The 19,806-nt window shown below is 51.2% G+C and overlaps 7 protein-coding genes across 7 annotated transcripts; 5 read left to right on the forward strand and 2 right to left on the reverse strand.

The window, feature by feature from the left end:
* Positions 1-11: 11 nt before the first annotated feature.
* VC83_04779 (uncharacterized protein) lies at positions 12-3,695 on the forward strand (the record flags this gene model as incomplete). Its single annotated transcript, XM_024468407.1, has 2 exons — positions 12-177; positions 264-3,695. The coding sequence occupies exon 2, from the start codon at positions 366-368 to the stop codon at positions 3,693-3,695; it is 3,330 nt and encodes a 1,109-aa protein (XP_024322671.1). The 5' UTR covers positions 12-177; positions 264-365.
* A 280-nt stretch (positions 3,696-3,975) lies between these two features.
* Positions 3,976-7,146, reverse strand: VC83_04780 (uncharacterized protein; the record flags this gene model as incomplete). Its single annotated transcript, XM_024468408.1, has 3 exons — positions 6,412-7,146; positions 5,638-6,271; positions 3,976-5,591 (listed from the first exon to the last, which is right to left on the reverse strand). Exons 2-3 carry the CDS (start codon positions 6,233-6,235, stop codon positions 3,976-3,978), a joined length of 2,214 nt encoding a protein of 737 aa, XP_024322767.1. The 5' UTR covers positions 6,236-6,271; positions 6,412-7,146.
* Positions 7,147-8,204: 1,058 nt separating this feature from the next.
* VC83_04781 (uncharacterized protein) lies at positions 8,205-8,789 on the forward strand (the record flags this gene model as incomplete). Its single annotated transcript, XM_024468409.1, has 1 exon — positions 8,205-8,789. The coding sequence occupies one exon, from the start codon at positions 8,205-8,207 to the stop codon at positions 8,787-8,789; it is 585 nt and encodes a 194-aa protein (XP_024322768.1).
* Positions 8,790-8,903: 114 nt separating this feature from the next.
* VC83_04782 (uncharacterized protein) lies at positions 8,904-9,434 on the forward strand (the record flags this gene model as incomplete). The annotated part of the gene is made up of 1 exon (XM_024468410.1): positions 8,904-9,434. One exon carries the CDS (start codon positions 8,904-8,906, stop codon positions 9,432-9,434), a length of 531 nt encoding a protein of 176 aa, XP_024322765.1.
* A 240-nt stretch (positions 9,435-9,674) lies between these two features.
* On the forward strand, positions 9,675-11,727 carry VC83_04783 (uncharacterized protein; the record flags this gene model as incomplete). Its single annotated transcript, XM_024468411.1, has 1 exon — positions 9,675-11,727. The coding sequence occupies exon 1, from the start codon at positions 9,832-9,834 to the stop codon at positions 11,725-11,727; it is 1,896 nt and encodes a 631-aa protein (XP_024322766.1). The 5' UTR covers positions 9,675-9,831.
* Positions 11,728-11,828: 101 nt separating this feature from the next.
* VC83_04784 (uncharacterized protein) lies at positions 11,829-13,203 on the reverse strand (the record flags this gene model as incomplete). The annotated part of the gene is made up of 2 exons (XM_024468412.1): positions 12,542-13,203; positions 11,829-12,494 (listed from the first exon to the last, which is right to left on the reverse strand). The coding sequence occupies exons 1-2, from the start codon at positions 12,668-12,670 to the stop codon at positions 11,829-11,831; spliced, it is 795 nt and encodes a 264-aa protein (XP_024322771.1). The 5' UTR covers positions 12,671-13,203.
* Positions 12,934-13,242, forward strand: VC83_04785 (uncharacterized protein; the record flags this gene model as incomplete). The annotated part of the gene is made up of 1 exon (XM_024468413.1): positions 12,934-13,242. One exon carries the CDS (start codon positions 12,934-12,936, stop codon positions 13,240-13,242), a length of 309 nt encoding a protein of 102 aa, XP_024322772.1.
* Between the last annotated feature and the right edge of the window lie 6,564 nt (positions 13,243-19,806).

The raw sequence follows: 19,806 nt of genomic DNA on the forward strand, positions 1-19,806 counted from the left end.
AAATAATTTATAGGGAAACGACGACCGACATCAATCAACAACTCTATAGAGAAGAAGACGAAGAATATAAGAGATATAGAAACTACGACGTTCGACATTGCTCTTTTCGCTCCTACCTCCATTGACAGCCAGTCTACGCTGTGGAAGAGCTCCTGCTCCCGTCTTCATCAAATCAAGGTAAGACCCATTCCTCAATCCCCAAGTCCTTGTGATTTCTGCTTCGATGTCTTTACAATGCGAATCCAGTCTCGCTCATTATACAGGATCATATTATACACCCTACTGGCTTCAACTTCACACCTCCAAACGCTCTACCTGGCCACGAAAGTCGATTTTAGCTGGATCGGGCTTTCCAAAATGAACGGATGCAATCGCGTGTAGTTTACGGCAATGTCTACGGCAATTGTACCAATGTACGACGCCGACAGGTTGCAAGCGCCTTGACATTCGGCGAACTTCGCCCAACATGCATTTCAGCGAGGCGTGCCATCCCGCGGGGGGGTGACCAAGCCATTCGATGGGCGTCGCTTTCCTCAGCCGATGCGGTGAAGGTGGCGCATCAGTCAGTGGCGTACGAGCAGCCTCTTGTAGAAGCCAGACAATTGCAGCCAATTACTAGGCCGTCTTCGGATTATAGACCCTCGACACCTGACGCACGATCTGTCTCTCCAACGCAACAATCAACGACGGAGGTAGCCTCCAAATCCCGCGCAAGGAGAAACAGAGGCCCGACCTCAAGGGCCATTGTAGCCTCCAAATTCCGCACAAATAGAGCGCCGAACTCGATGGCAACCGCAGAGAGAAACAGAGCTCCAATTTCAAGGGCAGCTGAAGCCTCCAACCTACGCGCAAAGAAGAACAGAGCCCCGAACTCAGCAAACTACAACCCGGTTTCGCTTGACGTCAAGAAGGATAACAGTGGCCTAGAACACACCTCCGTCCAAAGTGTCTCTTTGCTGCATTCTTCAAAAAGACCAAATCGCCAGGTCATCGTCACGCCTCGCAGCAACAGGCAACTCAAAAGTCAACGCCCCTCTCCCGGCCGAATAATAACTGCGTGGCAATCTGGGACTGTAGACTTTCTATCTGGCGAGCATGTTCAGGCGTGGTCGAAGACGGATGCATTAACAAGCATATTCGTACGGTATATGAAGTATATGGAGTCGCCATATTTACCACAACTTTCTCAGGCCAACCCTGATCAACTGGAAAGTCTGTTAAGACCGTCTGCGCCCTTTTTTACTGAGGATATCACGGCCAGCCTTCAAAAACACGGATGCACACCTCAGGATGTACGAGGATGGGCTTGGATTGTCCTAGCGCCCAATGCGCAAGTTGCTGCTCAACGATACCTTTCAGCGGATACCACCTTTCCTCCGGTTGCAATCCTCACCAACATCCTGCGCATGAAGAAGATGCATATCAAAATTCTGCGAAAATTGGTTTTTAGAGTTGCGACTTTGCTAACCAAAATCTCCAACTCTCCGACCAGCAAGAATCGTGGTATACTGGAGGACAACTCGTTTCAGACGGTGGTCTGTGGCCTTCTGAGGCATGCTCGGGAAATCGATCCGCTTTCGTTCACGGGCATTGCCCGCTTGGTTAGCCAGTACTGTGGTATTGTTACATGCATTTCAGACGAGGCTCGAGGTTTTGGTGGGAAGGAGTACACCAGGCTGACCAACATCTGTCGAACTGTCATCTGCCGGCTCTCAATACCCGCGGCCAAGTCTCCGTATGCGTCAATGGGGTATGCTTGGGAGGCCCAGCAGGTCATCCTCGAGGCAGGGAACTCGCTCCAGCCAGCACTAGAGCTGGACGCCAGAAGCTACTGTGCTATAGCTTGTGTGCTACTTGCCGGCAAGAAGACTGAGGCGGAGGCTGAAGCGGTCGCGCATCTGCATCGGTCGTGGCCTCCTTGGAAGAAGGTCTTGGATGGAATGGATGCGCGCCGGCAGCCAGAGGACGATGCATCCCGAGCAACTCGCGTTCTTGAGAATATGAAGGCAGCAGGGTATCCCCCGACATCGTTCGAGAATGCCATAAGCATTCTCGCAGGACGGGATACTGACGGCACTCCGGCGATTCCTACGCGAACAATTATGAGTCTTGTCCGGCAAAAATTATCGAAGGATATCAAACACAACAAATCCCTCCAACCCGCTCACAAACGTCCATCAAACCTTGCTGGCAAACAACGCTCCAAACCCATCCAGAACAGCCCCTCCGAACCCGCCCCCACAAGCCCCCTCAAATATGCCGACGAAAGCACCTCCGCATCCGACGGCAACAGCTCCGCCGGCAAAAGCCCCGCGGAATGGGCTGCGCGCATCCGCGCAACTCGCGACGTACAAGAAGCCTGGGCAGCCTTCAGAGCCTACCAGGGCCTACCCTCGCAAGCAATGTTCCACGAGATGTTCCTCAAGCTTATCTACGACAAGGTGAACCGCTTTCGCCCGCGCATGCACCACCCCACCGTGGGCGACGGGCTTGAGGTCTTCCCGGTCGAGAACGACAACTTCAGCGATTTTGAGATTGAGCGCAAGGCCCCGCCGGACGTCAGGGGACTATACGAGCTCATGAGGGCGGCGCAGCTAACAGCAGCTGAGCGAACGCTCCGTCACCTCCTCACGCAAGCCGACTCACTCAGCTGGGCGCTCCGCCTCCTCCTCGACTCCGGCATCCCCAGCGACGCCGTAAGTGCGCTCGTCCGAGGGAACGATCGGAAGTGGCGAAACAAAGTCTCGCCCGCCTCGCCCAACCCCCTCAAACAAACGGAACCCGCCCTCGCCCGCGTGCCCCCCGGCATCTTCACAGCACACATCAAGCTCCTCGCCCGCCTCTCCCTCGCCACCCCCCACCCCAAACACCCCCCTCCAACAACACACCTCCACACCATCCTCGCGCTCCTCAAAGCTCATCCCTCCCCCCCAGATTCAGCATGGCACGCCTTTCTCCGCGCCGCAGCGGCGCCGAAAACCCTCGCGCAGCCAAACAACAGCTCCCCCGACACCGCGCTCCTACGCACATACAACCATAGAGTTGCGCCGTACTGGAACGCCGTCGTCCGGGAGACGGTCGCGCATCTAAGGGACGCGGGCGGGGAGGTGAGCCCAGATATCTTTCAATACGCTGCGTATGCTTTATACTCCACCATCTTCGCTGCGCGTCGTCGCGGCGTCGTCGGTGCGAGCGAGGAGGCGGAGAAGAGTCTCCCTACGCTCCATGACCTGTGGGATGCGATGGCGGAACCGTCGGAGGATGTAGGTGGCGTGGGGGGGGAATTGGTGCATCAGGTTATGGGAGTGCATATTTTATCGTACATACGCGTCCTCGCTGTCGCAGACTGCGACGCGGAGATCGAACGGGTGCTCGCGTGGGTGGTGCGCTACCAGGCTGCGCTAGGAGTGGTGGGACGGACGAGGGGGAATGGGGTGGCGAGTTTGAGGAGGGTGGTTGTTGCTGTGTGTGCGTATTCTGAGAGGAGGGATGCGGAACGAGAGCGCGATGGCTGGAGTGAGGATGGAGATAAAGGGATGACGCAGCGTTTAATGGCGCTGGCGGAGGAGATTGAAGATCAGTGGGGAGGATGGCCGGGGGAGGGGGAGGTGAGTGAGTATTTTAGGGAGGGGAAGGAGAGGTATGGTGGGGATTTTGGGGAGGGGGAGTGGGTTGTTGGGGGGTTGGTGGGGTAGTAACTTTACTGTGGTTGTGGTAGGTTTGGGGCCTTCTCAAGAGCTGAGGGGCTTGTATCTTGTGTGTGTGTGTATTATTGGGATTGGGGATTTTTGTATATAGGATGGAATCGGGGGGGGGGGGGGGTATTTGTAGATATAGAAGTTGTTGATAGTTAGATAAAAAGGTAATAGAATAATACCCGTTGTATTCGCTACTCTAGATCTAGTCGATCTACCTCTTGAAAGGCATCTTTACGAGTCGTAACACTCGTTCATTCAAATGGGGTATCATTTTTCATCATCCAAAACTCCCTTCCTCCCCCTCCTCTCTCTTCCGCCTTTTCCCATCCCCCAACAAACTAAACAACAATAGCAGCAACCAATATCCCCGCCCCCCACCCCCAAACCAATCCCCAACCCCCCCTCCACCAACAACCCCCCTCACCCCACCCCCCTGCGCACTAACCATCCCCCACAACATACCCGCCACCAAAACCGCCACAGCAATACGGCCTACGAAGTTTGGGACAACCGTGAACATAAGCACGGGGAGCAGGATTGATGCGAGTGCCGCGAGGAGGAGGGCGCGTTGGGTGTGTGGATGCTGCTGTTGGTGGTGGTATATAGGCGGGGGGATGAGGGTGCGCTGCACCGTCTCGGTGGCTGCTGTAGACGACGGCGCGGGTGTAGGGGCAAGAGATATCAAATCCCCTCCCCTCTCTAGGAATCTAGCCTCTTCATACACAACTGGCTGTGCACTAGCCAAAAACGCGCGGTATGCCTCTACATCCGCACTATCAGCAGCAGGGAGGCGCGAGGTCTTCGCGAAGGAGGTGAGAGACGCGTTGTACTGCGCCATCTTATACCCCACCCTCGCCAGCAGATCCGCGCGGTGGTGGTCTAATTGCGAGGGGTGCTGGGCTGCAGAGCGGCGGGAGGAGGGGGGGATGTGTGTCTTCATCCCCCTTTCCCTGCTGTCATCGTTCTTGTGGGACCGCCGACCACAGGGGGATCTGGCGATCGCGGAAGAGGGCGTGGGAGGGAGTGATAAAGTGCGCGACGCAGCGTCCGCGGCGTCGAGGGCGGAGAGATGGGATTCCAACTCGCAGAGCTCATCCTGCATGTGTAACAGCAATCTATGATTCAGCGTCGCGAACCGTCTATACACCGGCGGAGAGGTCGTCAAGTGCGTAGCTAGCGCGTCGTATCCGCTTGGTGGGGGTAAGCGCGGGGAGAGCGCTTGTGTATCTTGGTGAGGGTGCGGATGCAGCGATAGGGGCGTAGGCGTGTGCCGATGCTGATGCCGAGGGTGTTGATGGTTACCCCCCGGCCCGGAGTGGAAATCCTGCCTCATCTGCGCAGCCCTCATCTGCGCCGCTAATTTCGCCTCCGTCGGCGAAGCAAGCGGCTGTCCTGTCCCCGGCGGGGGGCGGGATAAGAGCAACCGCGGCGTCGGCGACGGCGACCCCTTAACACTGTGTTCAGGGCTCGTACTCCGATCAGTATCCATATCCACCAAGGATGAGGCATCAGACGCCATAAAGGAGGATGCGGAGCCAAGAGAGGGGGTGCGCGGATGGTGCGAGGAGAAGGTTGGGGCCATAGGGTTGGCATTATCGGCGGAGGAGGTGGGGGAGAGGGGGTGGAGCCAGGTGGGTTGGGGGGGAGGGTGGGAGTCGTCGGCGTGGTCGGAGTCGTCGGGGTCGGAGTGCGAGTCGGCGTCGTAATCTGGGGTTTCCGAGCCGGTGGGATGGGGAGAGGGGGAGGGGGCGTTCGGGGCGTATTGGATGGCGTCTTCGTTCTCATTCTCGTCTGCGTCTGAATCTGAGTCTGAGTCTGAGTCTTCTTCGTCCTCGTCGGAGCTGGAGGAGTCCTCGTCGAGGTATGCGAAGACGTTTGGTGGGTCAGGTGCAGCTACACCTGTTAGAGACGGAAAAAGTGAGGACTGTGAGAAACATACCAGGCGATAATGGACCCTCTTCCTCCTCCTCCGTAGTCCCTGAGATAGTAACCTCCTGCACAGTCTCAGTGCGCAACATCGACGCCTGCGTAATCGTAGAGTTACTCCCACTCGACCCGCCGGAATTATTCGTCGCCGTAGTGAGGGACGTCATCGTCGACAGCAGTGAAGGAGAGGTCAATCGTCCCCTCGCAGCAGCCAGCACCGACCTATAATCCTTTGGCTCCTCCTCCTCCTCTTCCTCCGAAGAAGAGTCACTATCCGCATCCCGCCTAGCATGACGCGGATGTTGCCGTACTAAACTCTGCGACGACTTCTCACCATGCGCCGCCGCGTACCGCTTCGCCAAATTGGCCTTTGGTTTGCTACTTTTCGAAACATGCTTGCTGCTGCTGCTGAATGATGAGCGATGATGCGATTTCCTCGATTTCTCCTTCGAATGTGGTGCTGCTGCTGATTTTGTGGTTGTGGGGGAGCGCTTCTTATCACTTATCGCATGTGTGCTCCGCGGCGTCGCACCCCTAGACCCAGCAAGGTCCTCGTCGGGGGACTCGATGATGGCGTCGATGGAGTGGGAGTGCTGGTATCTGGGAGCCATATTTTTGATAATAAGATTCTCGGGGTTGAGTAAGACCTGCGGGGGGTTTTGGTCAATATTTAATCAACCGCAGGTATTGTACTGAGGAGTTGGTGGTGGGATATAGGAGAGGGGTGTTAAGACTCCCTCTTACCATGTCCGGCATGTGCGAGTTTGGTGAGATTGGGGTGTCTTACTTGAGGTGATGCGAAGAGAAATGTGAGAGGTGATCAATGCGACCCGTCTGTCTCGTGGTAGAAATCGACAGAGTGGTATATTTCGAGATATCTTGAACCTAAACACCTTTTTTTTATGATTCCATGGCCATCAGCGAGGCCGCGTATGATATAATATAGCTTTTGATGGGGGAAGGTAAGTCGAGTTGCGACGTAGTGGCGGTTGGTGGTGTTCCAGACGTGTTTCAGCGCTTCATGGCCACGAGACGCACTCAAAGATTTGGCGGGGTGAGAAGCGGGTGAGCAGCGGGGGGTGATGTATTGGACAATTCGGGTTTTAAAACAAGATGTGAGGGTATTTTGTTTTGAGCTGATGAAAGGGAAGCTCGTGTCGATCGATCCTTGGGAAAACGCCTTGCGCCAATGATGGAAGTAGGGAAGGACGGGGGTGGTTTGGGGGGGTTGCAGTGATTTGCAGGTATCGTGATGGTGTTTGGTCTTTTTCTGGTCCTTTTCTGGTCCTTTTCTGGTCCTTTTCTGGTCCTTTTCTGTCGTTTTCTGATTGTTGCTGGTGGTTGTTCGTGGTGGTCGCTTACTATTCCCTTCCCCGAATCGTTTGTGTGGCTGTGAGTTGAAGCTGAAGCCGTAGCTTAGTTGTCGAGGATTCTATTGTTGGATCATAACTTGGATCATCGCGGGATCGTAGTGATGCAAGGTAAAAGCGCGCGGTTAGGTTGGTTGGTTGGTTGGTTGGTTGGTTGGTTGGTTGGTTGGTTGGTTGGCAAGGTTGATGAGGTACAGTTCGAGATATAGAGACTCCTGGCTGGCCCAAAAATAGTCGTACAGACGATGATGAGTGCAGACAAGATGATCAAGACGGTATTGTATTGTACAGACTGTAAGACGGCGGAACGGAGTAGCAAGTGAGTGAGAGACAAGTGTACGAAGTAGATCAGATGTCGTGATGAAGTCTGTGATGTCGTACTGTACAAAAGCGTACTGTACAGAGGAGGAGTGAGGAGTGGAGGGAGAAGGGTTGAAGAGTTGAAGGGTTGAAGAGTTGAAGAGTTGAAGGGTTGAAGAGTTGAAGGGTTGAAGAGTTGAAGGGTTGAAGAGTTGAAGGGTTGAAGAGTTGATGAGTTGAAGAGCTGAATAAATGAGGCCGTGGTGATGGTCGTGATAGTACTGCGCGTAACTGTGCGCACACACAAAATTGTACTGTCCGTCAGAGTCAAAACGTCAACAAACAGCAGTAACAGCAACTCTCCACCTCCTACTCTCCCCGGCGGGCTTCACCTTCTTTTCTACTCCACCACCAACGCCCAACCAGTATGAAGAAAACCTCAAAACATACATAATGCAAGAGAACAAACCGGGGCGCCTCCACGCTACCGACCAGAGCGCCAAAGAAAAAAAACAATCGCAGCCAGCAGCCAATGCACGGAAAACACATCGTGTCCCACTGTTGTACATACAAAGCATGTGCCTGTCTGTCTTCCTGCTGTGCACAAGAGGATCCCCTCCCCTCCTTCTCTGCCCATCCTGGACGTAAGAGGGAGTGTCATGCTGGATCTGCTGTGCATACACCCTGCACAACACTGGCCGCCCTGGATTCACAAACCTGCACTCCTCCTCATATCGTGCACAGTAGCCACCAAACAGACCAGAGGAAGAAAGTCACCGAGCTAAGTCAGCTGCACATCTACTCTTCTCGTCGCTGGGGGAGCGAATCATAGCACAGAGAGAAAGCTGACTGACTTTCTCCATTCAGGTGCCAGGGCAGGAGAACCCATGCAGAGGGTGGCAAGATAGATATGACTTGCTTACAAGCTGTGAAGCTTCCCCGTGGACTGGAAGCTCACGACGGTGAGGAAGGAAGGGAACGACATGCGCTACGGAGTACTGCTCGGGTACAACACAGTGGGGTCCTTTCTATCCCTTCACCGTCTCCCCACTCCCCCACGGTCCACCGCCAAAACCTTCACCAAACCCATGTTGTGTGGAGGGGCCTAATGTGGCGCCTCGCCTCGCCTGTGGCTGACCCCTCGCCATGCTACAACTACGTTGAAGAGCTCCATTGGGCGGACAAAGAACTCCAGTGCCAGTTAAATGACGATCTAGAGCACACCTTTCAAAACACCTTCAAGCAGAGATTAGCAGGCCTATCGAGCGAGGCTGTTCTAGAGTGGCATGAGAAATATCGCGCTCTATATAGCGACCAGCAGAGCTTGTACAATCATCTCTACGCTGGATCTGTGAAGCGAATGTTCAACATGGAGTGTTTTGTCAACCTGAAAAAGTTGACAATAACCAACGGTTGTGAAGCTGGAGCTGAGGAATACCCCCACAGCACTCGAGTCACCAGAAATCCTCGAACGTCCCGCCCGATGGAGCACTAAAGACAGTGCTCGCGGCTCCAGGGGAATGCGTATGTCGTGATTCTAAAATCCTTACTAGACAGGCTCACGCATTTGTCAGTCAAAACAGAAGGCGCGAGGTGGGAGAGAACATTCATGATTCCGCGCCCAACATGGAATGGAACCGTACCACCAGTATCACTGTTTGAAAACATCAAACACCTCGATATTGATTTGTGTCTGTGGGACGTGGATCCGTATGGCCATATACCAACTCCCCGATATCGACTCTCGAACCTTGGAGAGGCTAGAAACCTCGAGTCGCTGACATGGAAGACCCATCTCCATGCTATAAATGAGGCAGGGGACCTAGGCAGGCCCCTGACAGAGCTCCAGGCGGTTGAGCGGCCTCGTCCGTTTACACTTCGCCCTGAGCTTTTTCCTAAACTTCGCTACCTTGAGCTCCATTTCTTGTGCGTCTCCAACCATCGGCTCGCAAAGTGTTTAACTACTCTGCAATCTTCCCTCCAGTCCCTCATCCTGAGACGGTGTGTTTTAAACCTTCTCTTGCGGAGGTATTCGTGCAACTCCGGAGGGAAAAGGTCGTGCCGCCTGCGGCTATATTTGAGCATAGCCGAGATCAAGCAGTCGTCAACCAGATCCGGAGAAGCCAATCTTTTTGACTGAAATTGCTATTACACAATATCTAGTGTGGTTGGGGATGAAGGAAACCTTGTCTCTTCACTCCTGGGATGAGCGGATTGAGGCCTATGTGGAATCAAGCGCGAGAAGCGGGTGAAAAGATGGGTTTACGCCGCGTAAAACAGCGACAGAAACTGCCCTTTTCAGTTGCCTCCTTGCCATCCTACAGTTAAATAGAATAGAGTTGACCTAAGTGTCGCATTCCTCGTAATAAATTTGTTGTATCTTTGTTATAAGTTAGTTAAGTAATAATTCGTGATTATGTCATCACGGACCAGGCCCATCGGCGCGCTGACTAGGGAAACGCCGACCAAAATATCGTCGACCTCTATATCGGACTCCACAACTCCACGACTCTACCTCCCTCCTGTACGCCAACACCATGCTGCGAATCCCACCGCGGCTCATCCAGAGCTACATATTCGGGGGCAGCATCCGTTCACACCAATGTCTCCGCGCCGGCCGCACAGTCACTGCATCCCTCCTCCGCCCCCTCCACACCACCTCAGCGCGGCATAGCGCAGGAGTTGAACCTCCCTCCCCCAACGACGCCGCCGACGAACCATACGTCCCCCTCCGCAAACAAATCAAAGATGAGCTCAAGCGCCGCAAAGCCGCCGAGCGCGACCCCTCCTACAGCGCCCCCAATACCTCCGCCGAGCGCCTCTCAGACTGGGAACTCACAGTCGGCATCGAGATCCACGCCCAGCTCAACACCCTCACGAAGCTCTTCTCCATCGCCCCAACAGCGCCCTCTCCCACCCCAAACAAGAACGTCACGCCTTTCGACCTGGCCATCCCGGGCTCCCAGCCCATATTCCAGCCTACAACCCTCATCCCCGCCGTCCGCGCTGCCCTGGCCCTGAACTGCACCATCCACAACACCTCCACCTTCGACCGCAAACACTACTTCCACTGGGACCAACCCGCCGGCTACCAGCTGACGCAATTCTACCGCCCCTTCGCGACAGATGGGCATATCACGCTCTACGAACATGACGGCATCTCCCCCGAAGACTACCCCCAGGTGACCATCGGCATCAAACAAGTCCAAATGGAGCAAGACACGGCCAAAACACTCACCACCACCGGCCCCGACGGCACCGAATCCCACCTCATAGACTACTCCCGCGTCGGCACCCCCCTCATCGAAATCATCACACACCCCCACCTCCAGCACCCCCGCACAGCCGCTGCTCTCGTCCGCAAAATCCAGACCCTCCTCCACTCCGTCAACGCCTGCGTCATCGGTATGGAAAGCGGTGGTCTCCGCGCAGACGTCAATGTCTCCGTGCGCCCCCGCGACACCCCCTCAGCAGAGCTAGGCCAGCGCACGGAAATAAAGAATCTCTCCTCATACAAGAGTATCCGCGATGCCATTATCGCAGAGCGCACGCGCCAGATCGACGTCCTCGAGTCCGGCGGCGTCGTGTTAGGCGAGACTCGCGGCTTCAGCGTGGGCGACTCCGAGACGAGACGACTGCGCGCTAAAGAGGGAGAGGTAGATTACAGATACATGCCCGACCCCGACATCCCCCCCATCATCATCGGCACCGACCTCGTCACCCGCCTCTCCGAGACCCTCGGCACCCTCCCCGACGCCGAACTCGCAATCCTCACAGGCCAATACGGTATCTCGATCAAAGACGCCCTCTCCCTCGTCGCCCTCGAGAATGGAGGGAGGGCAGAGTACCTCTACGCCGTCGTCGAGGAACTACGTCCTTTCGTCCCCCCAGCTGCTACCAACGGCTTAGTCCTCCTCGCTCGCAAGGCAGGGAACTGGGTCCTCCATGAGCTCGGCGCCGCTGGTGCCTCCGCTGCCGAGGCAGGGAACGACGCACCCCTCTTTGATGACGAGGGCGTGTGTGTCGTCTCCCCCGCGCAAATGGCGCGGATCATCTACCACGTTGAGTGCGGCGCCGTGACCGGAGCGACGGGGAAGGAATTACTCGCCGGATTCGTAGCAGCAGCTGGTGACGGGGAGGGAGCGCCGATTACTAGTGGCGATGAAGTGGATGCGGTTATCGAGAGAGAGGGGATGTGGTTTAAGGGCTTGGATGAGGAGGGGTATAAGGCGCTTGCTGCAGCGACGAGGGAGGATCGGATTGTGGAGGATGTGAGGAAAAAAGGGTGGGAGAAGGGGAGGGGGAAGATCATGTATTGGGTTGGTAGGATGGTGAGGGAGGGGGGTGGGGGGGTTGATGCGAAGGTTGCGGAGGGGTGGGTTAGGAGGGCTTTAGAGGAGGAGATTGGGATTGATGGGAAGAAGGGGGAGTGAGGGGAGTGTGTAGAATACTGTAATTTATGTAATATACCATACAAATACCACGATTTTTTGACAACTTCAGCGCAACTACTCATCGTGCACGCATACCCCGTCTACAACTTCTTACACAAAACCACCCCTCCATCCCCCTTAACCCCCCTCTCCCCACTAACACCCCCATCCATAACAACCCCCCACCTCTCAAACCCCTGCCTCGCATAAAACCTCTCCGCCGCCCCATTCCCCGCTCCCATCACCAAATGCACACCCCACACCCCCCTCCCCCTCAACTCTGTTTCAAGCCTCTCTATCATCTTCGCCCCCAACCCCTTAGATTGGAAGGCGGGGAGAATATCGATGTGGAGGTGCGCTGGGTACTCCTCTACCAGTTCGGGGAAATCGGAATGCAGCATTGACGAGGGGTTGTGGAGAGCTTGTAACATCCCTCCCCCAAGCGTGGCTCCCTCCCATGGCAGCGAGGGTGGAGGGGGCGCAGCCCACCAAGGGGAGAGGGTGAGGAGGTAGGTTTCTTCGTATGCGGCGACGAAGGAGGGGGTGGAGGGGGCGCAGAGGATGTAGCCCACGCAGGACGCTGGTACGAGACTAGACGTGCCCGTTACATCTCCATCTGCGTTGCCAGTGGAGGCAGAGGCATCGAGCACGAAACATGTCCCAGGCTCTAACCGTACATACGGCAGCGCCCATAAATAAGGCGCCAGTGGTGCTGATGGCGCGGGGGCGAGGATGGCGCGTAGGTTTGGGGGGGCCGTGATTTCGCACTGAGGGTGTTAGGTATGCTCTAAGAATGCTGGGGATAGGGGCGTACGATGCGCGAGACGGCTACTTCGTCCCACGAGTCTGGCGCGGGATTGAAGGGCCTAATCACGATTCCTGACTCTGAGTCCATGGCCATCTTTTTTTCTGTCTCCCCAGCGGTCGTGTTTGGCGCTGCCATTGCTGTCAGGTTCGGTGTTGGCGGGGTAAGTGTAAGAACTAGCAGATGGAGGGGTAATTATGTCATTTCGATATCACCGCAAAACGACAGTGCTGGTGCGGGTGCGAATAGCCCTCTTTATACCCCCTCCCCATCCCACCTACCACCATCCCACCGGGAAAATCCCCGTGCAACTTCACCGTCGCCTACCTAGCCCCTCGGCGCCAGCTACCACGACGGCGGTGGCGGACGCACCCCACTTCGCTCTCGCTTTCACCACCAGAATGGGTCGAATTCCTTCTCATTTCCTCGGCAATCCCAACTTCACCGAAACCTACCGCTACTTCCTCGACTCGCTCGACCAGAGCGACTACGCCGCCTACAATGACCAAGTGTTCTACATAATCCCTAAAATCGTCAGCCTCGAGTCACGCAAGCGCCGCGGCCTAGTGGATCCCGTTAGACTATCTAGCAGCGCGTATATGCTCAATGAGCTAGTCCAGCTAGGCGTCACCGACGCCAACCCCGCCGTCTCAAGGTATGCCCGCCCGACAACCAGCTCCGCGTTGTCGGCGCCGACGCCGACGCTATAGGGGGATAGGGATGGGGGAGTGGGGGGATTGCTAGGGTTGGATTAGGTGGAGAGGGGTGGGGTTTGAAACGACGATGTAAATGTGCTGATTGATTGTTCATTTCTATATTATCATCCTCCCCCCTAACATCTAAACGAAAACATCAACCCTCCCGCCCTCTATCCCCTCTAACACTAACACATGCACCCTCCCGCCGGATATGTTAAGGAGAAGAAGGTCGCGCTATGGGATACGCTGGGTTTTGACCCTGGAATGACAGGTTCCCTTTGCAATCACAGCGGGCAGCTCCCCTATTGGCTTTCGTGCGCCATAGTATGGAGCCACCCGTTCAGTCGCCGACTGAACTCCTAGATCCTAAGCGCCTCAGAGGTTTGAGGATGGCCCCCGAAGCCTACAAATACGATACATAGGCCCATAGGTAGCGTGATAATTAAATTGATCTATTTATTCTACATACTGTACTGATTGAAGCCTCATATTCCGTTCTGCTAGCCACGATGCCCATCCCCACCGCCCACCCCTCCTCGCCCATCACCCCTGTACAAGAAATGGCTGATCTTCTACTCTCTAAACAAGGTAAGAGCCCTATTAGGAAGAACTAGACTACTAACTTTATTAAGCGTCATATAGAAATAAAAGCAAAGTTCAGTTAGAAGTACGATTATAAATGAGCAAAATGTGAACATCTAAAGATAATTAAAGGGTAGTTCTCCCTTGTACAAAACATAGTTGCAAAATACAGAATATTAGATAAGAACTAATGCCTTAGATTACTATAACCCATTCCTAATTACTAGGCTATACCTTCTTTGCTTTTACACGCCTAAAGCTTGTCATAACTATCACAGTTAAGATAACACCTATCATAAACCTAGTCTTATTAAAGTTGTAGATATCTACTTTATAGATGCTATATTTCGTAATTGTGTTGTAAACAAGCTTAAACCAGCTATAGATAACTTCTACGTCCTTACACTTAGCCCACTAGTAGTTGTATTTGCACTAGAAGCGTGTTGTAATGGTGGGTGCACCAGATGTGAGAATCTAGCCACCCAAGGAAGGGATGATTTTACTAAGACAACACACTGTCTTAGGAAAAAGAGCCAAAGGGTCGTAGCTTAGACTATTCCACAACGCAGCAATCAGGTGTATGATGTAGTGGAGTGGTTTAGACAAGTTGTAACAAATGTTGAGTCTGAGAACTCAGGGATAAGGGATAAGTCAGAGGTTAGCACCTCACTGACTTTTCAGAAACAAGGAGTAACAAGATCAATGCTTGGAAGCTTGGAAAAGACGTGGAAGTATGTGATAGTCGATTTACTGTATTGTCTGCTTGCCCTTTCTTAAGGAAAGGGCAATCCTATTTATGCCAAAGGAGTGTAGTTCTCTCATTTTCCAAGACCAGGCTTGGTAACTGTAGTCGACGTAAGAGAATCCCATAGAACCATCTCCTAGGTTCCTAGCCTATAGGAAGTGAAAGGAGGTCCAAGGTCAGAGTACCCCTATAGACAGATTATGTCATAACTTAACCAATCTTGTGGGTAACTAAGGAGCGATGACGTGTAATGAATCATAGACGGTTGTAGAAGCTTTTGGAGCTATCATTCATGTTCCTAGGCCTCTAGTTGATAGAGATATGTCATGTGTAGTATTAGCCCAGTGTAAGGACACAGGGCACCCAGCTCACAGTAATAGCATATTGTAATGGTGGGTGCACTGTAATGGTGGGTGCACCAGATATGAGAATCTAGCCACCCAAGGAAGGGATGAATTTACTAAGACAACACACTGTCTTAGGAAACAGAGCCAAAGGGTTGTAGCTTAGACTATTCCACAACGCAGCAATCAGGTGTATGATGTGGTGAAGTGGTTTAGACAAGTTGCAACAAATGTTGAGTCTGAGAACTCAGGGGTAAGTCAGAGGTTAGCACCTCACTGACTTTTCAAAAACAGAGAATAACAAGATCAATGCTTGGAAGCTTGGAAAAGACGTAGAAGTATGTGCTAGTCGATTTACTGTATTGTCTGCTTGCCCTTTCTTAAGGAAAGGGCAATCCTATTTATGCCAAAGGAGTGTAGTTCTCTCATTTTCCATGACTTTCCATGACTAACCAGGCTTGGTAAATGTATTAGAAATCAAGTGCGACCCACAACTAGCTTGCTAATCATGTAGTGAACGTAAGAGAATCCCATAGAACCATCTCTTGGGTTCCTAGCCTATAGGAAGTGAAAAGGAGGTCCAAGGTCAGAGTACCTATAGATAAATTATGTCATAACTTAACCAATCTTGTGGGTAACTAAGGAGCGATGACGTGTAATGAATCATAGAGGGTTGTAGAAGCTTCTAGAGCTATCGTTCATGTTCCTAGGCCTCTAGTTGGTAGATATATGCCATGTGGTAGTATTGGCCCACCCCCTTAAGGAGGAGATTTTCTTAATAACTTGTTCAATGAGTGTTCAAATGATATGCCGTGATGTATGTAGCATAAACAGATGTAGTAGAAGAGTTTGCAGCAATCGTTGAGTAGTATTGCTTCTGTTGTTGGTGTGATAAGCCAAGATATGTATGGTGACTTGTAGGTTTGAGGAGGAGATTTCTAAGTTTGCTCTTGAGTTTGATAGCAAACTGAGTGCAACGAATGTCAGTATGACATGATCCCCCTTTTAAGGACGTTTGTGGGCTGTCTGCTTGCCCTTTAGCCAGGTGGCTTTCTTAGAAAGAAATTCTAGAATGAGCTTAGATGCATTTTTTAGATTTCTCTTAGGCTCCCAAGTGTTGTCACTTGTAGGATAGCCTTTCCACTTAACGAGGAAGTAGTCCTGACCTCTAAGTGTCTTTTTGTCAAGGATAGACTCTACTTCATATTCTGGTTGATCCAAGATCAGAACAGGAGGTGGAGGAGACTGAAGTGGTCTTAAGGAACTTTCTTGTGCCTTAGACAAGAGAGATGCATGGAAGACATTATGGATAGTCCAAGTAGGTGGTAATGCAAGCTCGAAAGCATTCTTGCCAATAGTCCTTGTGATCTTAAAAGGTCCAAGTCTTTTAGTATCAAGTTTGTCTGAAGGTCTAGTAGTTGTGATATGTCTTCTAGACAAAAAGACTTGATCACCAACTTTGAATTGTGGTGCAACCACCCCCCTGTTAAAGGCCTGAGCCTGCTCGTCTTGTGCACGCTGTATTTGAACCTTGAGATAGTCCTGGAGGCCCTTAAGGTAGATGATTCTTTCAGTAGCAGAAGGGTTTTTGAAATTTTCAGGACAATTCAGTTCTGCCACTTCAAACCTAGGGTGATAACCATAGTTTGCATAGAAAGGTGTCTCTTTTGTGGTGTTAGAGACTGTGTTGTTGTAAGCAAATTCTGCAAGATGGAGAAGATCTGCCCAGTTGTCTTGAGCATAGTTTGTATAAATTCTTAGATATTGTTCAAGTACAGAGTTGACTCTCTCTGTCTGGCCATCTGTTTGAGGGTGATAAGCTGTAGAGAAGCGTTGTTCCATGTTTAAGAGTTTAGAGAACTCCTTAAAAAAGTTTGAAGTGAAAACTGCTCCCCTATCTGAGATCCAGTGTCCAGGAATTCCATGATATTTAAAGACCACCTTGAGGAATAGCCACGCAAGTTCAGAAGCTGTGATAGTCTCATTGCAAGGCTCAAAGTGTGCCATTTTTGTGAGCCTTTCTACCACCACAAGGATAGAGTCATAAGGGGTAGCACCCCCTTTTGGGATAGAAGGAGGCAACTTGACTATAAAGTCAATGGATATGGAGTCCCATGGGCGTTCTGGTATAGGTAGAGGCTGCAAGAGGCCATAGGGCTTTTGCCGTGTAGGTTTGTTCAAGTTGCAAGTAATGCAAGAAGATATATAGTCTTGAAGAGTAGTCCTTAGACTAGGCCAGTAGAACTTTCTTGTTAGAAGTTCATAAGTTTTTGCAAAGCCAAAGTGCCCTGCAGCTGGAGCATCATGGAACTGCTGTAGGAGGTGTAGCTGTAATCGTTTATCCCTTGGGACATAGATATAGTTCTTGAATAAGAGAAGTCCATGCTGATTTTTTGAGAAATTCTGTAGTCCAACTTTCTCAAGAGAGGAACCTTTCTTCTGGAGGTATTCCAAAGTTCTTTTCGCAAAGGGATCATGGTTGTAAGCATCTTTGAATGCTTTAAGAAGTGTTGCTGAGGGTGTATAGTCTTTAAAGGTCTCTGGTTCCTGAGAAGAGGTAATGGGGGCAACTTGGTCTTGAGGGGATAAGTTTACCCCTAAGTCCTCTGTAGTACTAGGGTTGCTTAAAGATGCTGCTATAAGCTTTGCTGAGTCTAGCAGAGCCTTTGTATTGCTAGTTTTAGCAGAATCTTGGTAGTCATGTCTTCTTGAGAGGAGATCTGCTCTTTGATTCTTGGCCCCTGAGACATGTTTTATAACAAAGTCAAAACCTCCTAGTTGTTCAGACCACCTTGCTTGTCGTCGATTGAGCTGTTTAGTGGTTGTAAAGGTCAAGAGATTTGAATGGTCACTGTAAATAGTGATAGGATAGTTTGCCCCTTCAAGGTAGCATCTCCAATGCTTTAGAGAACATACTATGGCAAGCAGTTCCTTGTCTGTAATGGGATAGTTTTGTTCGGCTGCTGATAGCTTTCTTGAGTAAAATGCCACAGGCTGTAGCTCTTCTTGTTTGTCTTTTGGAGCTTGGTATAAGATTCCAGAAATGGCAAAATCTGAGGCATCTGTCTCAAGAGTGGCAGGTTTCAAGGGGTTAAAGTGTAGTAACATTTTCCCTTCTTTAAATTCTCCTTTAAGAGCATCGAAAGCATCTTGCTGTGTCTTATCCCAGTGATACAAAGTGTCCTTGTGAAGTAATTGAGTAAGGGGTAAAGCCAAGGATGTATATCTTGGTATAAACCTCCTGTAATAGTTGGCAAACCCAAGGAAAGACTGAACCTCTTTAATGCTGGAAGGAATAGGCCACGTTTGTACTGCTTTTGTCTTTTCAGGGTCCATCTGAATGCCTTCTGTTGAAATTCTATGTCCTAAGAAATCAACTTGAGACATATGGAAAAGACATTTCTCAAGTTTGCAAAAGAGTTGTGCTTGAGATAGCTTCTCTAAGACTTGTCTAACATGTAGAACATGCTCTTGAGTGTCTAAAGAGTATATAAGAATGTCGTCTAAGTAGACAACAACAAAGATATCCAAGTAAGGTCTTAGAATATCATTCATGAGAGCTTGGAAAGAAGCAGGTGCATTGGCAAGCCCAAAAGGCATTACCTGGTATTCAAAATGACCATAGCGTGTTCTGAATGCTGTCTTCCACTCATCACCTTCCTTGATGCGTATCAGGTTATAAGCTCCCCTGAGATCTAACTTGGTAAAGATCCTTGCTGAAGAGAGCCTATCTATGAGCTCAGGGATAAGGGGTAAAGCATATCTGTTTTTAACAGTGACTGCATTAAGGCCCCTATAATCAACACAGAGACGCAAGGAGCCATCTTTCTTCTTGACAAAGAGAATGGGAGCTCCTGCTGGTGAGGAGAAGGTCTGATAAAGCCAGAACTAAGGTTCTCATCTAGGTATTCTCTGAGAGTTTTCAGCTCTAATTCAGATAGAGAGTAGATAGGGCCGTAGGGAGGCATTGAGCCTTCTGCGAGTGGTATCTCATGGTCATAAGGCTGGTGCTTTGGCAGAATTGATGCCTTTGCCTTGTCAAAAAGATGTTGGTAGTCTTGGTATGCTAAAGGCAAAATGACCTCCTGAGATGATTTCTCCAAATCTGAAGTAGCTGCTATCTCCAGGACAGGTTGGAAAGGTTTAACCCATATCAGAGATGATATATCGTCCATAGTTTGGTCAAAATCCTTGATCTGGGACAAGTCTGAGTCTTGGACCTGAATAGGGGTAACTGAGGCTTGAAGGGTTTTTTCAGTATTGAGCTCGGATTTGAGCTAAACCCAAGCGATAAATGCTTCCAATTGATAGTTGGATCATGCCTTTGAAGCCATGGAAGACCTAGGATTACTGAGTACTTCATTGGTATAACATCTAAAGAGATGGTGTCTGAAAATGTTGATTTTCCTAGGGGAATCTCAAGTTTGAGTACTGGGGTGTTGCAGGTAATGGAACCTGAACTGATAGGAGTTCCATCAATGACTCGGAGCAACTCTGGAGTGCGTTTGGGAATTGTAGGTAACTGGTGTGTCAAGATGAGGTCTTGAGATATAAAGTTGCCTGTTGCCCCTGAGTCTATCATAGCCCTTGTAGATAACACCTGTTGATGAATAGGGATTAACAGTGTGTGAAACTCTGAGAAAGCACCATCGACACATCTTTGTTGTCTAGGGGAGAAGTTGTAGTCTCAGTTGAAGTTGTGCCTGGTGGGGATTTTTCAAGTTTTTCAGGAATAGCAGCTGTGACTGTGTCTGAGGCTGCTATATGTTTTGATTCAGCACTCCCCCGTGCTGAATAGCACTCCTGAATTCTGTGCCCCCCTTTGCCACAGTATAAACAAAGGTTGTTGTCCATTCTGTGTTTTCTTTCTTGAGGAGTAAGTTTACCCCTTTTCAGTTTTTGAGG

Source organism: Pseudogymnoascus destructans (assembly GCF_001641265.1).
Source record: "Pseudogymnoascus destructans isolate 20631-21 unplaced genomic scaffold scaffold_15, whole genome shotgun sequence".
Lineage (NCBI taxonomy): Eukaryota > Fungi > Ascomycota > Leotiomycetes > Thelebolales > Thelebolaceae > Pseudogymnoascus > Pseudogymnoascus destructans.